The 19,094-nt window shown below is 40.1% G+C and overlaps 2 protein-coding genes across 3 annotated transcripts in view; both read left to right on the top strand.

Moving 5' to 3' along the window:
- The first annotated feature begins 103 nt into the window (after window positions 1-103).
- LOC103386355 (protein SSUH2 homolog) lies at window positions 104-16,305 on the top strand. The gene is made up of 14 exons (XM_008320571.3): window positions 104-1,722; window positions 2,723-2,761; window positions 5,881-6,033; window positions 8,554-8,634; window positions 8,712-8,787; window positions 8,892-9,021; window positions 10,331-10,391; window positions 10,522-10,643; window positions 10,841-10,903; window positions 11,031-11,110; window positions 11,451-11,543; window positions 12,353-12,458; window positions 12,811-12,918; window positions 13,790-16,305. The coding sequence occupies exons 3-14, from the start codon at window positions 6,021-6,023 to the stop codon at window positions 13,928-13,930; spliced, it is 1,074 nt and encodes a 357-aa protein (XP_008318793.1). The 5' UTR covers window positions 104-1,722; window positions 2,723-2,761; window positions 5,881-6,020; the 3' UTR covers window positions 13,931-16,305.
- Window positions 16,306-17,603: 1,298 nt separating this feature from the next.
- Window positions 17,604-19,094, top strand: part of st3gal8 (ST3 beta-galactoside alpha-2,3-sialyltransferase 8) — a 17,867-nt gene continuing 16,376 nt past the window's right edge. Inside the window, exons 1-2 of one of the 2 annotated variants that reach the window (XM_025060054.1) lie at window positions 17,604-17,812; window positions 18,009-18,122. The gene's annotated coding sequence lies outside the window, so the exon portion shown is untranslated. Of the gene's footprint in view, window positions 18,123-19,094 lie in introns of both variants that reach the window. The other variant, XM_008320569.3, reaches the window with a different exon arrangement.

Below are 19,094 nucleotides of genomic sequence, written 5' to 3'. Positions count from 1 at the left end.
GCTTTAAAAAAAACTTTAAAGTTAGTCTCAATCAGCATCATCTATTACCTACTGCTTAGTCTTTTTATCGTCGTAGCGAACAGGAGCGATAGTTCCCCTGTCCATCACAGAACCACTTAAAAATAAACAGTTTGTCTCTGTGGTCAGTTTAAACTGTCTGATCCAACCAGTGACCAGTGACCAGTGACAGAGACTGTAACTTACTGTTTATCCAATAACAGAAGGGGAACCTCTCCTGCATCAAACCTATCTTAACGTCCAATAACTCCAAGAGCTGGCCCATCAAAATGTATCAAAATGTATCCAATTTTTTTTTATTGTTTCACAAGATGTGTCTCACATCACAGGCCACATGGAATAGCTTTACATACAAAAGCTCTGCAACTTGGCGGTCTTGTGATAAATTGCAGAAAGAAACAGGTCTCTGGGATCCATCCCAGAACATCCCAGGGTTTGTTGCATTCTGTGAACCTTAAGTCACACAGCACATATGTAGAGGGAAATCCGAGCCGACCGAACCATGTCACACTGGTTCAGCTGACACTGTCTCAGAATCTGACAGAGGACAGACTACTAACCGCTGTACTTTGCGTTGTTTGGTCTAGAGCTGCGGACACTTCACTGAACTATCACAGTCTCTGCAGATGTTGAAAAAACCCTGGAGTACGCACTAACAGTTCCAGCTTACTTTTAACAATCGCAGTACAAACGTCTGCACCCAACCAGTTGGACAAGATCAGCACCTGATTGGTCCAGTGATGGCGATATATTTCCAGAACAATCCTGTTCTACTGTGCTTGAAGCCTGAGCTCATTCTTTCTGTTTTTAGTTCAACTTTTGCATTTCTGCCCTCTCTTTTTTTATATTATTTTATGGCAGTCAGTCCTGGTTGAACAAATGAAATTGATGGTCCACACATTTCTGAAGATTTTATCTAATGTCTTGTCCTTGTTGGGGTTTTTTTTTCTCAGTTTAATTCGATATCTGTCAAATGGAACAAAAAAAATTCAGAACCTTTTTCTAAATTATTCAAATCTTCCCTTCAATCAGGAAATAAAATGAAGCAGGGCTCCCCAACCCATGGTCCGGGGACCGCTGCCAGTTTTCATTCAAATATAATGTGTCAATGTTTCAAAACAGCAGGTCATCCAGACTCTGATACTGACAGAAGAAAGTCTAGAAGATGTTTTATTTTGAAAATGTAATGATCCTTCAACCATGGCACCGTATTACCAGTCCGCAGTAAGGTTGTGGGACCGCTGATGTGAAGTGTGAAGCGAGTAAGAATTTTGTCTTTTTTTTCTTGTTCACGCCCGCCACTATATCCGTCCTTAATGAAGCGCTCATGATGCTGACTGACTCCTTTAACCTTGTGTGGTTCTGTCTCCAGGAGCCGTGAGGATCAGTCCCCCGTGGTCCACTTCATATCTATAAACACTCCGGGGTCGCCACATCAACCGCAGGTCTCCCTCGTGTTTGTTGTTGTTACAGTGACCTGTTAACCGTTAGCCACAGTTGAAGCGAAGGAGAGGCTGTTTAATCAGCAGTCACCCGACTCGCCGATACCTCTACGTGCTTGACGAAAAGCAGGCCCGTGGTTTGTTTGATGGATGGGACAGTAAAGTGTCTGTACCGAGGGGATTTTCAACCCTGGGTGGTGTCTATCAGGCTCCAAACAGTTATGTTTCTGCGAACAGTAAACCTGACCAGGAAGAAAAAGAGGTGGGAAAAAAAAGTTTTGATTTTTTTTTTTTTTTACTGCTTTTGATGACATATACAACATAATTCTGACCTACTAACTACTAACTACAACTGGTAGGTAGCTGACCTACTGTGGTTTCTTATTAAGTGTGACTCATATAGGAACGACACAGCCCCCAGAAAATCAGAAAATTCTTTATTTATTTATCCTTAAACTCCATCAGGCAAAACCGATTGGTCCAGTTTTTTGTAATCAAATGTTTGTTTATGGATCAGACTCTTTGGCCCACACCCAGACACACGCACGCACGCGCACATACACACACACTTTGCACAATGCACAGGGTCAGTACATGGAGGAGTGTTGAACATCGATTTGATGAGGGTAATGGAAAGAATGCATGACTGTTCACCCCGGATGATACAAACACACACACACACACACACACACACACACACACAGTGATATGTAAACTTCCTTTTAGAGGAGGAGGACTCGAGGCTCAGAGTTGTGACTTCAGCTGCTGTGAACAAAAACATTAACATTTCTTCCCCAGGGTGTAAAAGCTGTGGTGTAAAGTACTGTATACTACTTAAACTATATACTACTCATAGATGTAGTACAGCTGAAACCCAGGCATTTATAGGACCATAAGCGTGTGTGGGTGTGTGTGTTTGGCTGAACAGATGTTTATTATCATCACAGGTGATTTTTCTCCTGAGGGCCGTAATGGCTGAAACCTTAGTTTATTATATATAAAATATATACAATTTAAATAGACAATACAGTTTAAAACAATTGAGAAATTGCTAATTTAACCATGAGTCATTTGCGTCCTTTTATGTGTCAATGGCACGGTTGATGATACATTTTATGATAAAGAGAATTATCATTTTAAATAAAAAAAATTAAATTAAAACATAACCTCTGTTAAAATATATGTGAATAAAAAATGAGGGAAATGTAATAATTTTAATCATAGTCTGTATTCATTCATTCATTCATTCATTTCCTTCTCAGGTTTTAGAAGAACGCTGGAGCCAAGGTGACCATCTGTCGGTGAGTGTGGAGTTCACTCTTTACAGTTACAACTAATGTAATCCTGACTGTCTTTGACTGGTGAGAGGAACCTAGATTACACATGGGGAGAAACTCACAGTGTGTACATGCTAACTCTATACAGAAATGGCCTCAACTACCCCTGGGAATTTAAATACACAAAAATACTACAGTATTTGTTGTGTTTGGCAAGAGTAAAATAATAACCACTTTTCTCCCTTCGTCACGTGGTTTTATTTGCCACTTATTGTTGCTGTTGTAACAGGCAGTGTGTGTGTACTTTAAATGAAAGCAACACCAGGGTGAACGTCACGTCTGATACTCAAGTGTATTTGGTTTGAAAGAGGAGAGAAAACGTGTTTATTTAAACCGTGCAGTTCCCTCCTTGTAGACTCCTCGGTTCAGGTTCAGGCGGTAATATTGTCTCTCTGTTCACGCACTCGCACGTATTACAACATTGCTGAGAACTAGAGGAATGTAAACTGAACACAGTGTGCGTGTTTCTGACGGTGAGAGGGAGAGAGAGAACGAGACAGGGAGACAGCGAGAAAGAGAGCGTTTTATGGCTCCCTCTTCTGGCTGAATGCCATTAAAGACGAGCAAGTACACATACGGTCAAAGAAGATACTAAGATTTTATAAAAGCCAATAGAAAATAAAAACCCGTGTTCCACCAATTCTCAGTAGAAGAGGTGTTATTCTTTGTAAATGTTTAGAGGTGTTTTTTATTGTTTTTCAGAGCTCAAAAAATAAACATTTATGTCTGAGCTAAAACCAAACGTTAAACCAAACTGTAATAGTTTGAAAAATATTTTTTTTCCTGTTGAATTATTTCAAATAAAGCAAAAAGAAACTATTTGTGAAAATGTTGTCACCCGATGCTAAAGAAATCCCAGAATTCTGCAGAGAAGCAATTCTATGAGGGAAACGTTTCTTTTTTAAAGTGTTTAGATTTAAATGGAAGAGGAGTGAAATACCCTTCCTTTTTATAAATAAACAAACATATTTTGTTTTGGAACATTTTAATTTAGGTTTAACAGAATATTATTGCAAGTGCAGTGTAACATGAGCTGATTATTAAAACAACAGCACAGATGCGTTGTTCATTCAGCATTAACCATCCAGTTATGTTTATGGTGGTAAAGTGTCAAAGGTTTACTTTTTCTTCTTGCACAGTAATGTAACTTTTACTTTAAACCCAGAAACAATAACTGGGCATTGCTATAATTTTGACAAATTATTTAATTTTCCTGTGCCAGGTTTTAAAACCGAGAATGTCAAGTGGGTGGGACATTTTTGTCAGCTAATAAAATTTGGACCAAAACACATAAACCAACATAATTTTTGAAAAAAAAGAAAGTAAACTGCTTGAACTTCTAGGTAGCTGGCAATACATTACTGCCATATGATGCTGTAAAGTTCTGGGGTGTTTTTGAAATATTCAAGACTGACTTTGTTGCATCATATGTCCTCTATTTTATGTTTATTTTTTTTAATAAGTGAATGTGTTTCAAATTCTAAGTTATGTGTTGAATTTGACCTTCTTGTAAACGTATGTATTGTGAATAGGGTGTGGTTGACCTTTTAACTGGTGACAGGACATAAAGAGGCCCCTCTGGCCTTGAGAGCACTGTCAAAGGTCTGACTTCGACTTCAGGCACAGTTACTTGTGTTGTGTTTTTTGTGTTGGAATCGAAGCTATAGAAGAAGACGACAGGAGGTCTATTTTTTTATTTTCAAATAGCAGTGAACAATTTTTTAACCAGAAAAATAAAAACAATCCGACACAGTTTATTTATAGCTGTAATATTTTCATCACAGATATTGTTTCTATTCCCCATCCTTTCCCTTCACATGGAGGAAAACTGTTGTCTGTTACAATGTTTACTATCCCAAACCAAAACATCATGGTTAATGTAGTTCAACTAAAATACAAATGTACAGACACAGTGTTAGACTTTGATAGCACTGCTACAGAAACATCTGAATTATTTCTATTCTGAAAATACTCTGAATTTCTTGATTCACTCCAGTCCTCCTCACCTGAGAACTGTTTACCCCCAGGCGGTCACACAATCCTCAGGCATGTTAGACGTGTATAAAACAGCTCCAGATCTGGTAAACTGTCCTGAGAACAATTTGACATTTAATACATTGTTGTTGTATGCAAATGTTATCCGTCAATTTCACAATGACAACATGGTAGAAGTGAAGTGAAACAATTGTTGATTAACATCTGTGTCCAACAAAGACCTGCAGACTGGAGGGAGTTAGTTGACAGATTAGAGACCTGAGTTAATTTGCCTTGGTGTTTGCGTTCCTTATCCTTTTGTTTGTAGTGTGTTGAAACAGAAGTCTTCAGTGTCCTCTGTGTTCTATTGTTGCCTATTCATAACATTTACCTTTATTTGTTTTTCAAGTATTTCTAGGAATTGCTTAAACCGTTGTTAAAACTACCTTAAAGAAAAATCTTCCTACTTTTGTGAGATTTTAATTAGTTCCAGATGGGGCGTGGCCGACATTCCTGCAGTACGATAGCTAGCTACCAAAGCTACCATACAAAAGCCAGCGAACGACATTTGTGTCATTCAAAGTAAAAGTCGGACAAAGAAACCATTAAATATTCCCAACATTCGCATGAGCAATAACAATGTTTGTTTGTTTGTTTTTGATTCTTCCTTTCCCCTATCTGCCAATTCCATTCCCATCCTTGGCAGGTTTAGCTCTGGCAGTGTGTCAAATGTATGGCACACCAGAAAATCTCAATTTCTGTTCAGAAAAACAAGGACAGCATCAACAGTGTCCGATGAATAAGATATTTAGAATTTTTAATTTATTAGTTGGGTTCATATTATATCAGACATTTCGACATTTAAATTTAAATATTTGATTAGAATTACTTTGATTAGAATTACTATGGATTATTATGACGGAGACTAAGAGGGACATACTATCTACGTAATTGTTTGGATATTCTAGTAAAGCCTAGAATTGGGTCTATAAAGGTTTGGAGCTTCTTTTTAGCCAGTATTGTTGTGGACCTGGTCATGACTGAGTTCATTCTTATTTTTGCGTTTTGTATTTGTCAATTGTATTTTTATTATTTCTTTTATTTTGAAGGGTTAACAGGAAGTGGTTCCCTTTAAGGCTACGTCGGACCTCGGTAGCTACAGGAGCTCACAGTCTTTCCACAGCGCAGTTAGCTGAGAGGGGTTAACGCCACACCTTACTCCAGGTCCGTCTCATCAAAGTGCCGAAGGATGAACAGCGCAGGTATGAAACTGAAAAACACACGGCACGACACATCAGAACAAGGGTCACCATAGTGACCACTACATCTCCAGACGTTAATCAGCAGCAGCAGTTGCTTCTTCCATGGGTGTAGGCCACTGAGCAGCAGATCTGCACTCACATTGGGTTTTTTTGGTTTAACTTTGCACCGGATTTAACTCGAATTCATCCAATCTAATCCGATTAGTGTGATGCAGTCTGCAAGACGAGGAAAGAAGAAACATTCTTGAACAAGGTGTAATGAAGAAACTTATACTATAAATGTTTGGTTAAAATAATCTTTGTTGTTGGATTTTTTTTTTCCTGATGGAAAAGTGGAAATTCTTGGCGATCACGCATCTGTGGAAAGATAAGAAAGGTTTCCAAGAACTTGTAGTAGTGTCAGAAACTGTTGATATCACTGACACCACAACCTGAACTTCTGCTAAAAAGACACACATCAGACAGAAGAATTAGTAAACCATCGTTTAGTCAAATGCAAAATAAATAATCTATAAACAATAGAGCTGCCCTTAAATTAAAGCAGCATAAGCCAAAAAACACAGTCATCACAATAGTGGGATTAATGCTGTCAGAAGCTGTTCCATTCGAACCACAACAACCTGAAGCCTACTCTACAACTGGTGACGATGGGTGTTGCTGCTCAAAGTTCAGTTTTCAAATTCCAAAAACATCACCTATTTACGTTTGTTCGTTTTTAAACGTGAATGGAAATAGAAATCTTTGGCCAATGTTCTGCCCTACCCCTTTTTTCTCCGTATTCTTTAAATAGTTGTTCTAGTTCTCAGTTCCTCGTAATGAGCCAGAACATACCAGGTTAATTTACCTTGCAAACATGAACACGTATTAACACGTAACATGTCACACCACACCTCACTCCCACTACAACATAGCTGTCGCAGGTATTTGGTGATGCACCTTTGAAATGACAGGATTCATATAAATGTATGAAAAAAGATTCAAATTAAATGGAATTTCATTGAAACAAAGCGAATCTGGAGCTTGACTGACAACTGGACTATTAAATCAAGAACACACTGCCACCAGGTGGTACCATGCTTTACTTTTCAATTTCCTCTAAATAGGATTGTGTTTTACAAAGTACATTGTGTTCTTTTGGAGTTCTGAATGGAGCTCTGGTTTGAACTCGTCTCTGACTGTGGGAAACCAGGTAGAGACATCAGACGGTTGACAAATATTTCTGCCCACAACCATTATAATGGATGAGTGAGTGACGGAACCGATGAAAGATGTGACACCATGTAATCAATGATGAAGCAATAACCTGAATCACCGAGATTCAAGTTACTGCAACACCTCCACACACATTTTTGAAGTTTTTTTGAAGTTTCCGGGGCTAGGCATCACTGATGATTGTATGTCAACATCACCATCTTAAAATGACATCAGCCACACTTACAGTCGCTGCCTGTTTTTGAACGTACCCCTGATCTGGCTGCTGCCATCCACCCTGAACACACCTGCTGTAGGAAAGTGTCTCTGGTCTTGTGTGGCGTGAAAGTAGATCTTTTCTGCTGCCTTTTTGTCTTTGCTGCGTCTCTGGTTTCATTGTAGCCGACCTCCAGTAAAAACCTGACTTGCCGGAACAGCTGCCGTAGCTGTGGGGCGAGTGGGAGGAGTGTCACAATCCTGGGGAATTTCCAGCAGCCTGACTGAGTCTTGTTAAATTATTTCAACCAGGTGTTTTTTTTTTCTCAACCCAAGTTTCATTAAGGAGTTGATGTGGCTTCTTCTACAGTTTGACCTGTTTGTAAGGTGATGTAATCGAGTGTAGAAACAACAACTTCCAATGGAATTCTACAGAAATGTGGGTGTTTATTAGAGTAAAAACGTAAATACGAGCAGACAGCACTCCACCAAACAGCATGGTGGTTAAATAGGACTCCATAAATTACTGTGGTACTACTTGACCTAATTACTCCTCCTACTACTTGTAATAAGGAAATACTCTTGAAGGACTATAATAGAGATACACCAAAGAGATTGTAGAAGATTTTTGAGGAACTTGTGCGTTAGGAAAAGAGAGAGGGAAGGACAAATGCATGACACCTTTTGAATTAGGTAGTTCATGGATATACCAAAGAGGAATCCTGGGAATGTCTGGAAAGTGTAAGAGTTTAAAACTTTACAGCCATGGAAATATCTAAAGAAACATTAACAAGAAGCTGTGAAGTCACATGAGGGGGGTTTCGGAATGAGTTGTTGAAACCGGTTTAAGATGGATTAGCAGAGTTCTTGTTGGATGTGCTAGCTCAGACGTATAGAGAATGAGGAGAATGCACTCTGTCCTAAAAAAAAATTACGACAGGCTGCCTGAAGAGGATTCTCTGGAACTGTATGAGAAGGTGTGGCGTGGCAGAAAAGTATATGAGAATGGTGCATGACATGTAGGAGGCCGTGAGGTGTGTGAAGAGATTGACAGAATGACTCCCTTAGGTGTGAATTCTAATTCTGATAAAGCTTGTCTCTTATTGATTTCAGCTATGTACCCCACTGCCACGGCGCCTCCAGCCAACATGTTCAACACTGTACCAGGCTATGAGGGCACCGTGAGTGGAGGAGGTAAGTGGCTCTAAAGAACCAAACATATTTTGAACGTTTCTGCAGCTGCAGATACTGAAACAGTTATGTCGCTGCAGGCGGTTATCTCCCACCTCCCATGCCTGCGGAGCCTGTGGCTCCTCCTCAACCTGGACCAGTACCTGACAACTGGACGTAAGACCAGCTCTCAATAGTCTGCTCTTCAACCTGCTGTCCCAGAACAATCAAAGTCTGTGAAATGCCAGTGTAATGTTGTGTATGTGTTTGTGTGTGTGCAGCATTCCATCTCTCGAGGAGGACGTGGCTCGCGAGGCGTTCAAGAGCTTTGCATCTTCTCATTGCTGCTACAGCAAGGCTCCAGCCACCGATGGAGTCATTACCAATATGGAGCCGTTCAACACCTTCAGGGTAAACTCGTGACCTCAGCACTTATGACACAATCAGCTGACGTTTTAAAGCCTTTTCAGTGGCAGTTGATTTTCCTTCCAGACAATGCTTTTATTCTACTGATCTATTTCTCTGTGATTGATTTATCATCACTTTTAAACAGATCCTGAATGATCATATGCATTTTTAAAGTGGGTAATGTCCAAGTCAAGTATCGTCATAATATCATAATGTAATTATTTGGACTAGTATTTGATATTTTTATCTTAAGTCACATTGTACAGACCAATCACCTGATGATTTGTGTACTCTGTCACTGGCCCTAGTACTGGTACTATGTCTAAAGTAGAGACATGCTTTTATGCGTAGTTGTAATGTTTGACCCAGAGGAAACCCGATACTGGGAGAGTCTTTGCAGAGCGAGTTCTTCACTTGATCGTTTTCTATTGTTCTGTCTAGTTTTTTGGCAAAAGTTACTGAGTGAAGTCTTATCACTGGTTGGAGGTTTCACTCTATTTATAAAAAGAAAAATCACTTTGTCAGTGCTTTGGTGCTATTCCCTCTTTATTGTATATATGTGTTTCTTTGCTTGTGGTGTGAGAGTGTGTTTGTCTGTTATTGAAAGGACCACTGATTGTAGCCAACTCATAGTAGGAGAGAATCAGGCTGCACTGCAGAGTTACTCGATGACACATCACCTTCTGTCTGGAAGGGCGTGGGGGACATGACCACTGTCAGTGACTGACATCTGAAGACCTCTGACAATGTTCAAATAGAAGTGCAAACATGGGTTTATCAAATTATTTTTACTATATAAAAGGAGTGCCATAAGGATTGAAACAAACTGTACAGACCGCTTTATCAGGAGTTTGAAAAACATTTTGTGTCTAAATTTAGTTCAATTATGTGTGAGAGGCAGCGGGATTCTATTTTCACCGAAAAACAGCTGTCCAACTGCTCATGTTGCAGTGAGGCCTCAGCCTGAAGCATGCATGTGAACTCTTGTGACACTCGCAGAAGAAGTGACAGTGAGGTTTAAGAAAAATAAGCATAACTCATAATGCATTTTCTGGTAATCAAACGTTTTGATTAACAAAAATGCAATTTTGTGTGGTTCAAATTGTGTCACCTGAAATGCTCAGTTATTAATTAAAAATGTACTAATAAAAAAATAAACAAATTACTATTCTTTTTAAAACCACGATTCAAATCACCTCACACACTTTGTGAGCTCATCTGGCTACTCTGTATTTTGTAAAAAAAATTCTCTGGGGTCACCAGAACAACAAAAAGAGGTCACAAGCCCTTAATAACTGTGTTTTTTCTTTAGTATCGGTTGGAGACTTTCACTGAGTCCAGGTCAACTGAGTGGGCCCACAAACCTCATGAAGGTAAACACAGATGACCGCCCTTAAACACAAACACACACACACACACACACACCTGCAGGTACAAACACTGTGAGTGCACACTGACTGTCCTATTATACCTGTCTGGTGACTCGTCCTGTTTGATTGACAGGTGAGCCGGCTGACTTCTACACCCAGACTGCCCCCCGTCCCTGGGAGGTCCCGGCCACGGCACCTGAGCTCTTCACCAATCACACTCAAAAGATCAGGGTTCCCTACCCCTCCTCCGTCAAGGTAATTGGTTGGATTGTTCCATCTGTCAAAAACAGACTTGACTTTTCTGTTCACCTGGAGTTAGATTCTGGTTTTGGTTGTTGGACTTAAGTTTGTGCGTGCCTAAAAAGAAGAGCCTAACGTAGGAGAAGTGAGGACTTTCTACAGTACAAATACCAGTAATGATGTCACGTGTGTGTGTGTGTGTGTGTTGGTAGGATTGCCACGACTGTCACAGCTCAGGGAAGGCACCATGCACCGAATGTCATGGAGATGGATATGTAAGCAAACGCTCAATCACTTTTCTACCCAGACAGTTTCATCTTTTCATATCATGATGAGCAGCAGACAATGACACGTTTGAACCACTTGGTTTGTTTATTCCTCTCTGTGACTGTGTGTGTGCAGAAAGCATGCTGGGTGTGCAACGGTGCTGGGACCAAGAATGATATGAACTGCTCCACCTGTAACGGCACCGGCAGAGACAAGTAAGAGACGACCTCGGGTTTATGATGCTCTCTGTGGTGACATCATTAACCCTGTTTGAAGTACCAGCTAATGCTCAGGAAGTGAAGCTTTAATGCACTGTTGACTTTTTTAACCCCCATGACATCATTTTTTTACTTTTGACATTTTCATTTTTTTATCCATTGATAGTTAATGCACATTACAAAAAATGTTTTAAATTTAAAAAATTATTCCGCGTATGAGTTTGAACAGATAAATATCCATTAGTCCTCCACCTCACCAGCAGAGGGCACAAAACTGTTCCGGCATGATTTTGTTATTTTTGTGATGTTAAACACTTTGCTCGCACATTGTGTGTAGTTGCAGAGAGTGTGACGGCCAAGGCACGAAGAAATGTAAAACCTGTGACGGAAAACGCCAACTGCTGACCTTCATCGAGCTCAAAGTGGAGTGGTGAGTACCGGTTCTGCTCGAAAAGTACTTGGTATTAAGTCCTTGAAAGTTGTTGAATGATATTTAAATGAGTTCATTTGGGGTCTGTAAACTTCAAGAGGCCAATCATGAAGTCCACGCAGTTTTTTCTTGGATGATTCAAGAAGATCCTGGAGGAGGTTTCGTTTCACACTGTTCTCTGCTCTCTGTGTCACGTCTCTTTTCTCTCCCTGATTGGTGACATCCAGAGGGGAAGAAACTCGTTACCACAGTCGGTTATGTGTGATTTAATTTGCAGCGAAACACGTGACAGGGAACTGAAAGATGAAAAACTTCCTCTGGCAAATTTGCACTTCTGTACAATAAACTCCAGCTGCACTGAGTTTGTTATGAATATAACGTCATGATCTTGGGTTTTCTCAGACATTTAGTTTTACCCTGACCATGTTAACAAACCTGAAAGCATTGTTTTCACCAGTATGAATTTAAGGAAAACTAAATTACTTGAGATTAAGTTTAAAATGATTTGAAAGTGATTCAGAGCTCCTAATGTCAGCTTCTATTGGCTGCTAACACATCCATTACGACGTCTGATCACATGACCATCTCATGGGCCAAATACTACAAAAGATGCAGGGTGAAATGAGAAACGAGAGACCTCATAGACACAACTTTAGCTCCCTCTTCAGGCGTCAGTGTGAATCGAAGCGGTCATCCATGTTGAGTTCCCATATTTGAATCGTTTGGGTAAGATTATTTAAAATATTTCAAATCACAGAATATAAAGAACATTTGTGTGTGTGTGTGTGTGTGTGTGCGCGCGCGTTAAGGACTAATCATGTTGACGACCATGTTGTGGAGCAGAGCTCTGGCCTAAAGGTTGGAGATCTTCACTCAGTGAGTGGGAAGGAGCTGTTCAAGAACAACAACTACCTGGTATTTACACACACACACACACACATATAAGAGTTGTTATCATGTTTTGTTGTTTGTTTGTTCTTTATCTTGAACTACACATTGACACAATACATTTCCTAGCCTTTAACCTGAACCTGAACTGTCACAATTCAATTATACACCTAATCCTAGTCCTAACTTGAATCTGATTCTGATTCTAATCCTGACTCCTTTTCACTCAGTGGAGAGAGGTCAAATGTCCTACAGCAATAGTACTTTTCCAAAAAATGTCCCCACAAGTGTACTTATACCAAGTGTACAAAAGCCCTCTCTCACACACACACATCTGTTTGTCAAATAATGGGTATTGTCTCCTCGTCCCCTCCCTCAGCTCTACCCTCTGATTGGTTTTCCCAACGCTGCCATTGCTGAATCCTCTGAGCGTCTGATCAGGGAGCACCAAAGCAAGTACTCACCCAACTCCAGGATCCTGCAGCAGGTTGGTGACGTGTCACTGTGACGAGGCCGCGTAATTAGCTCTCTGTACTCACAATCATAGTTAATCAAGTTGGAGAGATCAGGGGAAAAGATTGGACTGGCTCACTGCTGGGACGCTGTTCAACTGCTGAGGGCTGACATTGGTGTCATTAACTGTTTTCTCTTGGAAAGCAGACTGCACTTCCTGCTTATGGGTGAACTCTGTTTATTTAAACGATTCCCAGAACTCCAAACAGTTTGGAAACACTGCATCAGCTCCCGTGTTTGGTTTTTGAACCGTATCTAGATAAATTGATCAGATTTAACTTTATTGATCCACCAATATCCTCCATTTGTTCACTTATTTAATACAGGGAAGAGATGACTTACATTTACCAGGAAAAATGTCAATAAAGACCGGCAGCTCTTAAAGCAACAGAGCACCCTGAACTCAGACCTACTCAGTATGTACATGCATAATGTGGACACCAGTACTGCATCTGTTTTGCTCTCACAGATCACCAAATCAGATACTGCAATGTACATTTTCATGATTACAGACATTTTTGGCTAGCTCCCCCCTCTGGTACTTTGTTGTTACTGCATCTTAACAAGCAATTATCCTCAATTTATTTGAATAGAATTGACTCTGAATTTCTCTTCATTTCACCCATCTGTTAGACACCCGAGGATCTTCATAATAGATTGAATTAGATTTGATTTAGAATGAGATGGGTTTTGATCAGCAGTCAGACTAGGTGTCTGTTGGGCGTCAGAATGTTCTCCTTTTCTCAAAAATGAATCAGCTCTTTGACAGAGGGTTATGTCAATCATGTTAATAATTAAAAAAAGTAAAACTCTTCAATAATGTGGCCTCACTCTCTCATCCTCAGAGGCAGAAGGTGGAGTTAATCCCCATCACTAAGGTGAACTACAAGTGGAAGGGAGACACACACGTTTACTACATCTACGGCAACGAGCACCAAGTCAGCTCAGACAACTACCCGGCAACCTGCTGCTGTGTCATCCAGTAGACACACACACACACACACACACACACACAGAGCATCTGTCTTTTTCCTAAACTAACCACTTTAACCATTTTAACCACTCTAACGACTAATCAAATGTTGGACGACTGTGAACCTTAAGTTGAACAGAGCCTTGTGTAGAAGTGTTTGTTCTGTTGTTACAGACGAACGTTACAGTTGAGTTACACAAAGTGAATTTTTAAGTGCAACGTTGCCGTTGTCTATCAACGGTCCACTTTCTGATCACATTTCATACGAGACCTCCATGTTTACTGCCTTACAAACATTTTTTCCAGAATCTTCAGGGTCACTAAAACTTAAAACCTCAGCTGTTGTGAAGGAGTTAGGATTTATTTTCCTGTTCACCTGAAAAATGATTTAATATTGTCTGGGTTTTTTCCTCCTCCTTCAGTTGTTGTCTCTGTATAGACACCTGTGTTGGCTGTGGAGAGCTTGGCACAGATCCTAGCATTCTTTTCTGGTAACTCATATCACTTTTACAGTTTTCTTCTTGCCAATAAATGCCTTCGTATTTTTTCCAAAGGAAAATCCTCAGTTCTAAAATATTGAAGTCTTGAATCCAAAGGGAACAAATAATCACTTGTTTCTGGGTTTCTATCTTTGTTTTCCTACTAAACTTCAGTGATTTTTTTTTTGTTTGGTTATATTACGTTTTCAGAGGCAAATCTTTTACTTTTGTGTATTCTTAAAAGAAAAAAGCCACGTCAGGGGGATAAAGTGTGAATAATGAGCTCTTGATATGAACCAACAGTTACCCTCATGTATTATTAGGGTTTGTTTTTTTTTTACCAGAAATATCATCTCAAATCCAAATAAACAGTTTTCAGAAGTTTGCTGTTTTTGTTTAGCTAGGAATGCAAATATATGTTGTTGTTTTGTTTTTTTTTACAGCATGACACTTGTCATACAGATCAAAACTCCAGTCTGACCTACATTTACTGTTTTTTTAGTGGTTTTGTTTTTGCCACCATAGATTCCTCAGCCAAAGGAGTTACATTTCCAGCTGTATCTGTGTGTATCTTTGTCTCTCTCTGTTTTTTTCTGTACCTCCAGGAAGTCCAGGAGATATATGGAAAAAATGTGAGGGTGGATGAGATTTCAGGATTTTTTTTTTACCTAGGTTGGATCAAGGAGGGAATGTGGCTTCTATCCAGGGGTCTCAAACTTAGATGAGCTGAGGGTCACTGCGTGTCATGTCCTCTCATTGAGGGGCACAGACGTCACGTCAGTGTTGACAAAGAAGTCAACTAGTTTACTACTTTCTTTATTGTGCAAATACACTAATGCAAGTGTTAGCAGAATAAAAGTTTCAAATATGATTTTAAACAAATTGCAAATATCGTTTTCCTAAATCCTGACTTACTTTCTTGACCCAAAAAATATTCCCATAGTATTTGAGTACATCAGACACAAATGTAGCAACATCTCTCTTGTCACCTCAAATCTGTCGGTTAGTGCCTGTCATCCATTCTCCTTTCACTGGGATTTGCTGGTTGGAAGAGGCCCCCGACCCAGGAGTTTGTTACTGTAGTTTTCCATTTTATTCCGTGACTTGTCTTTCCACTTTCCTGGTCAGGCATCACACATTAGTTTTAAATGGTAGTCAAACAAAGTGGTAGTGTTGAAAGGGAAGCCCAACGTAGCGTCACAAAATGTCAGGAGGAACATCGATGTGAGTCTCATTCAGAATCAATAACTTAGACGTATGTAGTAAAGGCCACGATTCAGGTGGAGTTTTTTTATAGATTTGTTTTTACTTTATGATGCTATTGTTGGTATTGTTGTCTTTCAACAGAACCTTAGGGCTTCCCCCAACGCCCCCTGCAGCCATATATGGATATTTCTACAGTGTGATGTCATTAAGTCTGTCTTCATTACAGATTTATAGTCAGTCGTTTTAAAACTTCAGAATACATTGCTATTTATATGTCTATGAAGATTCTCAGTCATCCAGGTCATGGTCAAGGTTGAAAAGTTCTGTTAGGCAACTGGACGTGAATTTTCTAAAAGAAGACGTTTCACCTCTCATCCAAGAGTCTTCTTTTAGAAAATCCACGTCCAGTTGCCGAACAGAACTTTTCAACCATTGCTATTTATATGCAGTCACAACCTTGAAAATACACTTTTAACAATAAAATACATTTTCATTATTAATTTGTAATATTTGTCATATATCTGCTATAACTGGCCATTATTGCCTTTTTTATTTATTTTAACTTGTGCTTGAGGCAACAACACTGTGATCTGGTGAAAACCTCTTACAAAGAACAGATGCCTTCGCTGTTAGTACTCTTATATACTGTGTATCATCCACCGTATGAACATCCTAGTCATGAAAATAAACTCAGTCTATTTGACCCACTTCCGTCACATTTGTTTCACTAAAATAATGTTGTAGTATTTAGTATTATTGTATATAGTTTATTTTCACTTCTCGATTATTATCTAAGCTTGGAACTGTGATGCACTGGTAAAGCATGAACTACACAAGGTGAACTCATAATTTCATGTGAATGGGAGACTGTATATTTTCACACGTTTTGACCCTGATTCTGTCTTTTCAATGGAATCATTTTCCCTCTATGGTGATGGAGCCTCAGTTGATGAATTTTGATTGAATTGAAGAATTGCACATCGGGAAAATGAAATGTACAAAATAACTAAAAAAGTCTGAACTGTTTTAATTTATCTGCAACTTTCTTTTGTATCTGAAATGCATCTGTCTGTCACAGGTATCGAAAGCACCCAATAGCAGCACAACCAGGATTAACTGGTTAACTCAGGATTAACTCAGCCTTTATTAGAGGCTCCCGCAAACATGAGGCGGGATCTGGAAACAACAGGCGGGGATCGTAGTCAGGAACAGGAGACTGGGGGGTTACCGAAGAAAAGACAGGGCGATGTTCTAGGCAGGTCAGGTCTGGATCAGAAAACAAGTTCTGCAATGTGTGCATGGAAGGGAGGACAATCTGGCAAAGAGTCAAGGGAGTGCAGCTGTACATATGCACTATATTCACTCACCTGCCTTGACTCGCATATGAACTTAAGTGACACCCCATTCCTAATCTATAGGGTTCAATACGACGTCGGTCCACCCTCTGCAGCTATAACAGCTTCAGCTCTTCTGGGAAGGTTGACCACAAGGTTTAGGTTTAGACCAGGGGTGGCAAAGTGTTCCAGAAAGGGCCACTGTGGCTGCAGGTTTTGGTTCCAACCTATCCAGAGCACAGTGACTGACCAATCAGCTGACCAATCAGATTAAAAGAGCCAAGTCAGGTGTAGTGTTGCTTGGTTGCAACAAAAACCTGCAGCCACACCGGTCCTTTCTGGAACATTTCATCCCAAAGGTGTTCTATGGGGTTGAGGTCAGGACTCTGTGCAGCCCAGTCAAGTTCATCCACACCAGACTCTGTCACCCATGTTTTTATGGACCTCTCTATGTGCACTAGTGTATAGTCATGTTGGAAGAGAAAGAGACCAGCAAAATGTCTTGGTATGCTGTGAAGACACTGTCATTCAGTGATAAGAGGATCAAGCTCGTTATCGGAGGACTGCAGACTCGAACCCTAACCCTGGCCATCTGCAGTAGGCTAATGTATGTTGAGCAAGAACCAATTCCTTCGCTTCCCGAATGCTTCTGAAAGCGATCAGTGCTCCCCAGGTTTACTGGTCGAAAAGCAGAGGACAGTCTATAGTTGTGTAAACTATACATGTAAAATGACAATAATGCTGATTCTTTCTTCTTTATTTTATCTTCTAGGAATTCAATGTTAAAGTGAGGTCATCCTGGATTATTGAAGTACAGCTTGCTGTAATGTGCACTTTTTCCTGCACTCAAATGACTTGGTCCAGTCTATGGCTATTGTAAGTAAACGGTTGAAAAAAAAAAGTTTCCTCTCAGAGAAACGAAGAACAGACGGTTTGTTAAAGTCGCATTCACGACATAGCATTGCAGACAAGACGCACCCACCCATAATTTAAAACCCTAATCATCACCTAATTAACACCACTCTTTTTCTCACCCTCTGCCCCTTCTTCATCCGGGGTCCTCCCCCTGAAGTGGGCAGGGCCTGTTGTTCTACATCACTGTGTCTTCAGTCGCTGCCACAGCTTCTCACACAAAGAGCAAGAAGAAAACCCATCCAGTCGCCTGCTGCTCCTCCTGCTCCCTCACGTGAGTCTGCCATCGTATACTCCTCTCTGTTCGAATGTTAATGCACTTGTGTGAGTCTACTTCGTGTCTTTCTCGAAATCTCTACGTTCCTGGCCCCGTGTGTTCCCCCGCGCTGAAACTTGTGAAACTTCTTGCTAAACTTCATTGCAGTTTTCCGCTATTTGGTTCATTTATATTGACACCAGGCTCGGTGTCGCAGGTTGCTGCCGTTGACGCAGTTTGTGAAGTTTTGTGGTTGTATGATGAAATGTGTGTTTCCGTGTGTTTCTGTGTTAAAGAGAGCACGAAAAAGTCGAGGTTAAATCATGGGGACACCCAAAAGAAGAGGGGGTGGAGGGTAGTTTGGGGGGCTGGGGTCCTTATTTTTTATTTATTTTACTTACAGTTGTTCTGTACCACTCCTGTGTGTAACCTGACCGTCATGTAACATGGTAACACGACCCCCTCACACACACACACACCTCATAAATGCTTACTCGTGTTTTTTCTGCTTTTATATTTTGGTGTGGTCTTTGCTTTAATTCTACAGTGACACTCACCCTACAGTTAACTGGTCTAATGACAGCCTTTCGTCCCAGGTTACCGTTATTTAGCCCGTTATAGGAGCTCAGCCTCGGCCTCCTCTCCTGTGATCTTTTTGACTTAATCCGAGTAATAATGGTACTTTGCACAGCTAGTATTTTCATAGTCCGAAAATGGTCCTTTCTGTCTTTGCTTCTTCTTCTTTTTTTTCTTTTTTCTTTTACAAATAACTAACCTTTAGATTGTTTAATTAGTTTTCTTTAAATGAGAGAAATGCACAAAAAGTATACTTTAAAATGTATACCTAGCAGAATTTGATAGAAAATAATTCATTTTATTGACCAGTGTCATTTTTTGAAAGTCTTATTTTCCGTGCAATCCCTGCTCTTTTTTCTTATAATGTGGATGTTTTCACTTGCTAAAAAAATGGAACCAGTAGGTGGCGATAAT

This window comes from Cynoglossus semilaevis, chromosome 11 (genome assembly GCF_000523025.1).
Source record: "Cynoglossus semilaevis isolate Cse_v1.0 chromosome 11, Cse_v1.0, whole genome shotgun sequence".
Classification (NCBI taxonomy): domain Eukaryota; kingdom Metazoa; phylum Chordata; class Actinopteri; order Pleuronectiformes; family Cynoglossidae; genus Cynoglossus; species Cynoglossus semilaevis.
This window is presented reverse-complemented; position numbering and strand designations above follow the sequence as displayed.